This window comes from Arvicanthis niloticus, chromosome 3 (genome assembly GCF_011762505.2).
Source record: "Arvicanthis niloticus isolate mArvNil1 chromosome 3, mArvNil1.pat.X, whole genome shotgun sequence".
Taxonomy (NCBI): domain Eukaryota; kingdom Metazoa; phylum Chordata; class Mammalia; order Rodentia; family Muridae; genus Arvicanthis; species Arvicanthis niloticus.
The window spans coordinates 84,887,337-84,893,336 of NC_047660.1; the positions used below are offsets into that span (position 1 = coordinate 84,887,337).

At 56.6% G+C, this 6,000-nt stretch overlaps 2 protein-coding genes across 2 annotated transcripts in view; both read right to left on the reverse strand.

Annotated features, from left to right (window-relative positions):
- The window catches only part of Chat (choline O-acetyltransferase), a 55,710-nt gene extending 54,098 nt beyond the window's left edge, over positions 1-1,612 (reverse strand). The window contains exon 1 of the mRNA XM_034498883.2: positions 1,431-1,612. The gene's annotated coding sequence lies outside the window, so the exon portion shown is untranslated. The remainder of the gene's footprint in view (positions 1-1,430) is intronic.
- Positions 1,613-3,169: 1,557 nt separating this feature from the next.
- Slc18a3 (solute carrier family 18 member A3) lies at positions 3,170-5,677 on the reverse strand. The gene has a single exon (XM_034498885.2). It carries the CDS (start codon positions 5,148-5,150, stop codon positions 3,561-3,563), a length of 1,590 nt encoding a protein of 529 aa, XP_034354776.1. The 5' UTR covers positions 5,151-5,677; the 3' UTR covers positions 3,170-3,560.
- Between the last annotated feature and the right edge of the window lie 323 nt (positions 5,678-6,000).

The window sequence follows — 6,000 nt, forward strand, 5'->3', positions numbered from 1 at the left end:
AGACTGTATTCTGGGTGACATTCTGAGCTGCTTGAGGACCCTGGGTCTTTTAGCAGAGTGTTAACTTGGATAATTTGTGGGCAGCAGGCTCCAAGGTTGGGTATAAGCGGACTATGGAAGGGCATGATACCTACTGAAGAGGAGGTAGTCAGGGCCTCTAGAGTCTCCTGACATCCTTGGGAAAGGCAGATTAATTTGGGAGATGCACTAGAAATAAGCTAACCTAAGGACACAAGGCCAGATTTTTAGAACTGTAGGGTACACTTTCTGCCCCACTAAACCAAAACCTGCACAGATGCAGTCAAGATTTCTACCAACCTACCCTTTATTAGCCCTCAAGAGGTTAAAGCTGATATTTAACCTATTGGGCCACCACCAGCAGCAGCCAGGTGCTGACATAAGGCTCAGTTGGTCGGGGGAGAGACCATCCAGAAAGGTGGAAGAACCAGACCCAAGTCTAGAAGAGTTTGCAGATGCCTGGTGCCACTGAACAGAGGATGGAAAGGCCTTATACAGTGCACTCCAGCACAGTAGTCCTTGAGACCACTGTACCTAGAATTGAGTGTGTGGGTGTTCTGTTGATTACTTTTCAGGGTCAACCAAGACAAGGTCAAGTTAATAAAGGCTGTACTGATTATACACCTTACATCTCCTTTTGTGCCATCTCAGTGGTGGGCAAGGGAAAACAATGGCCAGATCTTAATGACACCATATCTTGGAGAGGAGAATGGACCCCTGCCAGCTGACATTCCGATGGATATTCCACTGTTCCTTCCAACCTCCAGCTCCTTCCTTCTAAGCTCCTTGGCCCAGACTGAGAGAATTTGTATGTATTTGTCTTTCTGTGGTTTGGTACCCTCCCATTTCTGCTTCTATTGGCCTGGCTGGGGGGGGGGGGGGGGGGCACTTGGGAGGTTCTCTGCTCTGCCCTGAAGGTCCAACACCAGTCTGATCTGGTTTCCCAGGTTCTCAGTGCTGCCACTCCTGCAGATGTGGCACTTAACGCCAGCACTCCCCCGCCTTCCCAAGAATGGCTGGAGAAAACTGAGGCCCAGGGATATTATCAATGCCCCAAGCCAAATGCACTACAAGCCAAAACCATGGACCTTGGGCTTGGCAGATGTTAGGCAAAGTAAAAGTAAAGACGGGTAAAGATAAGGGGAGCCCCAAGCCCTGATAATCAAACCCTCCCAGCCCAGGCATCCTTGCAGCCAAATTCCGAATCCCGCAGTCTACTAGATGTACCCCGACGACGACTACTGGTGCCTGGGATGCTGTAGACTCTGAGCATCCCGGAGCCTCTGGGCCTGGGAGCTGTCCCTCCGTGGACAGCTCCTCCGGAGAAGGATACCTCCCCCGGAGGGACAACGCCTGAGTCCGCGGGCGCTTCAGCTCTTCGCGCCAGCGCGCCGCTGCCCAGCCCTTCTCACCTGCTCTCCTAGGCTGTTCCGCGCCGAACCGGCGCTGTTCCACACCAAGCAGGACTGGAGATGGCTGCGTGGGCCAGAAGAACCAGGGAGGGGGTGGCAGCAGTGCCAGAGGTTGGGGCCCGCCGCCTAGGTTCTGTAGTAGAGCCTCCAACGACGTAGCCAGATCCCAGCAGCCGCCCCGACTGACTGACTGCAAGCAAACCAGCCACACCTCTCTCGGTTCCCTCCCCTCCCTCCTCCCTCCCCCCTTCTCTTTTTTCCCTCTCCCTCTTCCTCCCTGCCTCTCTTCCTCACAGTCCACTGCTCCCCCTACCCCACGCTCTGCCCTGCGATTCCCATCTTCTGCCCTCAAAACCTGCCCAGGACAGCTTCCTGGATGAGTTCCTGCACTGGCATCAGATTTAGGCCCTGGAAAAGGGCTCAGAACATTGCCTGCCCACCGCCCCACCCCAGCCTCTGTCCTGTCCCCATACCCCCCCCCCCCATCAGTACAGTCTCCTGGGAAGCTACTTATGCAGAACCCTGGGGAGTGCTTGAGTCAGAAGAAATGTTGCCCCTCCTCATAAGGCTGAAACCTTACTGCACTCATTTAAAATACTAAAAATTAAGGAGTTGGTTGGCCACAGTGGGATCTCACTTCTTTTTTCTTTTACCATCCTATTGCTGCAGACTCTTTGGGAAAGGAGGAGCAGAAAAGGGACTACCGACTTGGTCTACTCTGATGGCTGGTAGAGGTTGTTTAGAGCCTCAACCAGAAGCCCACAGACACTCCTCAAAGGCAACATACTCCCCAGCCTCACACAAGCAGAATCAGACAAGGACAGACAGACAGACAGACAGACAGACAGACAGAGTACTCCCCCTACCACCACACCTCTCATACAAGAAGACTCAAACAAGGACACACACACACACACACACACACACACACACACACACACACACACACCAATTGCAGACCTTTTCCCTGCAAAACCAGTTACCCTAACCCAACTGTCTTTCCACCCTGAAATCAGAGGGTTCCATGTGCAGGCAGCAGGATTCAGGAATGAGTGTACTGCCTTCAGCCTGGACCTCTGTCATAGGAAATCAAGAATGGGAAACCCCCTGACATCCCTGAGGGGCCACTTGTATTCAGGACAGGGTGGACTAGGGATTAGCACCATTTTCCATTAAAACTTTCATGACTGAGAAAAGACCCACAGGTAACTGTTCTCTCATTCTTCAGACAATAGAGTCTGGATCCTTGGTGAACGCTGTCATTAGGCTGGGACCCTAAAAAATGGGGACTACCTCTTCTTTTCTGCAGAAAACAGAGCCCTTCGTGCTCCTTTCTCAACAAGATGAGGCAAGGTCCCACTGTGTAGAAAAACCCAGTCCAGGAATGGAAAGCCCCTGGTGCCAGCTGTCCTTCAAAGCCAGGCAGATCCTCAGGCTCCCTCGGGTGGAACCTCCAGGCGCTATGCTGTGCTTGGAAAGGAGAGACTATCACTATTGTTCGTGTGTGTGTGTGTGTGTGTGTGTGTGTGTGTGTGTGTGTGTGTGTGTGTTCTGAATATCCATGGGGGAGAGTCCTCTTTGGGGATTTGGGTTTGTTTCCTTAACCAGGCAGTAAGGCGCTTCAAGGCTTCCACCCCTCCTCAGGTCTGGATTGAACGTGTGGAAACCCAGGCAGCCTTTTCCGTTCTTAGGTTTTGTGCCACACCGCCCATCCCTCATCAGTAAAGAGACTCGGCCTCCTCGGACAGATATGGTTTTATTAATTCAGGCCGGAGGCACCGGGGTGCAATAGACCAAGTTTGGCACTGGAAAGATCCGCAAGAACAGACAGATGCATGACTCTATTTGGGGGTTCTCAGTAGGTGATTGGTGATCACCTGCACACCTCTCTGCTAAGAGCCCAATAGCTTCTTATGCCTCCCTACTCCATTCTCTCAATGAATACGAGTGTGTTTGGGAGGGGGTTAGACTAGGAGGGGTCACGGAGAAGGGATTTCTGCAAAGGAATTCAGGACCGGGGAGGGGCTAGGGTACACATTAGAGGAGATAGGCCCCAAGCCAAAGTTGGCCAGTGCTCTTGCAGAATGACCACCTTGACCTAAATGGGGAGGGTAGAGAGAAGCTGGTCTGCTAGCTGCGGGAGTAGTAGTTGTAGTCATCCTCGCACCCATCAAAAGGGCCAGGCGGGCTACCAGGTTCGCTGCCGTTCTTGCCCTGCACCTCACGCAGGCGCACCGCGTCGTACAGACCCTGCGGCGGTTCATCAAGCAGCACATCGCGCTCGGAACGCGAGCGTGTAAGGAGGCCCACGTTACGCAAGAGCAGTAAGACTGGTGCGTAGAGCAGGTTGGCCAGGCCCATGCCAAGGCTGAGCTGCTCAAAGCCAAGCGAGTGAACAATATGGCCTGCCACTATGGGCCCGAGTGCGTAGGCCACAGAATAGGAGATGTCAGCTATGGCATAGACACTGCCATAGACTGATACGTGGCGCACGTCCACCAGAAAGGCGAGCGTGGGTAGGAGCGCCGTGTCCACTAATGCGATGCCGAAGCAGAGGCCGCAGAGCGAGACCACTAACGGCGCGAAAGAGCGGCAGGCAGGTACGACGCAAGAGCTCACTCCAATTACCGCTAGCCCGAGAGCGCCATACAGCCACTGAAGGTGTGGATAGCGCGCCGCTAGGCGCACGGTGAGGTAGACGCCTAATACGTGTGGCACGAAAGCCGGCAGCCAAACCATGCCCATCTCCCATTCGGATGCTGCCATTGTGTGTTTCATCCACGTGGCTATGGTGGGCTCGAGGAACGCAAGGGGAATGTTACAAGTCGTAAGTGCGCCGGCTACCACAGCGATGTAAGGGTCTAGCATGAGACGATGGATAGGTGTGCCCACGGGCAGGTTAGCCCGCGCCCTAGCCGCAGCCGAGAAGGGCTTAGCCACCGCCAGGAGCAGGAGCGCGTCGAAGAGTGACACGGCGGCGAGCACTAGAAAGGGTACACGCTTGCCCGCGAACTCGTAGAGGATGCCCCCAAACGGTGGAGCCACTAGGCTTCCAAAACTGATGAAGGCTAGAGCCACACCCAGAGCACGACTACGCTCAGGCTCCTCAGGATACTTGTCGGCGATCATGGCAATGCCAGACGTGTCCGCGAAGGCTGAGCCCAGGCCTTGTAGACTGCGCGCCGCGAAGAGCGTGGCATAGTCTTCTGCAAAGGCAAACATGACTGTGGAGGCGAACATGACGCCCAGGCCAATAAGCAGCGGAACGTCGTAGCTCATGCGATCAATGAAAGGCCCGCTTAAGGGGTTCACCAGAAGCTGCAGGATGGCCTTGGAGGCAAATAGCACACCTATCTTCACATCTTCACTTTCTGTGGGGTAGCGAGGCCGCAGGATTGACCGAGCCGACCCGGCCGTCGGGGACGCCGAGGTGTTGGCCAAGTAGGCGCTAGCATTAGCCAGAGTGGGAGGCGGCAGGGTGGGTTCCCACACTTCAGACACCAGGGTGGGGCTCTCGCTGCCCCCACGCATGTGGGCGATATAGTCGGGAACAATGGGCACGATGACCATGTATAACATGTTGTCCAGTAACAGTGCAACGCACACGATGACCAGCACCAGGCGCCGCTGCCTCTGGGGCTCTTGTAGCGCGGCTCCCACCGCTTCCGACAGCTTGGTGGCCGCCGCCCGGGCCTGGCCGGTTGGTGCGGTGGGTTCCATGCCCCTACCCGCTGCTCTTCCTAAGATGCCTCCACCGGAGTCGGGTGTCGGCGTCCCGCAGTGCGGAGGCTAGGGTACGGTACTTCGGGGGCGCGGTCCTAGCCGCGTAGCGCCCCCTGTGCTTCAGGTGGCTGTGGGGTTCATATCCCCGAGCTCAGAAAAAAAAAAAAAAAGCAAGGATTGTCCCGCGCGGCGCCGCAGCTCTTAGATGCTCCGGGGACCAGTTGCCGCTGTTTCAGATGCAACCGTGGAGGCCGGCAAGCAGAGGGGCTGAGGCGGGAGACTGGACGCGCGGTGCCCAGAGAGAGCAGGAGCATCCCCTGCCGTGCAGAGAGGCCGTGTGCACCCGCCCAGGGGCATGCTGCCGCCGCCCGCCGTCTCTCCAGCCCTCCCCGCGCGTCCGCTCTTGCCTCTTCCTCCACCGCCGCCTCTCTCTCTCTCTCTCTCTTTTTTTTTTAATCCTCCCTCCACTTGGGGCTATGACGCGGTGAGTCTCGGCCCCCGAGTGGTGCCCGGGCCACTGGCGTCGCTCATGCTAATAGGACGTCGTCGGGGCGGGGGCAGGGGGCCGGGGGCGGGGCGCGTCCGGGCAGGGGTCCGCTTCCGAGATGCGCCCAGGCTGGAAGCAAGGGGAAGGGGGTCTTGGCGAGTAGTAGTCCTAGACAAGCCCCTGGGGATGGATGAGCAGTGGGAGGAACCGGTCCTATGCTCCCCTTAGTTCTGGGACCTATAGGGGTGAAGCTCCGTTCTTCCCCCCACTTGGGAGGAAGGGCGCGGCAGCCGGTTCCCCGCAGCCTGGTGGGAGACGGGAGAGCCGGGGGCTCTAGACCTCCTCCTCAGCCTGGACTTC

What these genes read in the sequence shown, in the direction of transcription:
- Slc18a3 (XM_034498885.2), bottom strand. Translation starts at nt 5,150, where the DNA reads ATGGAACCCACCGCACCAACCGGCCAGGCCCGGGCGGCGGCCACCAAG.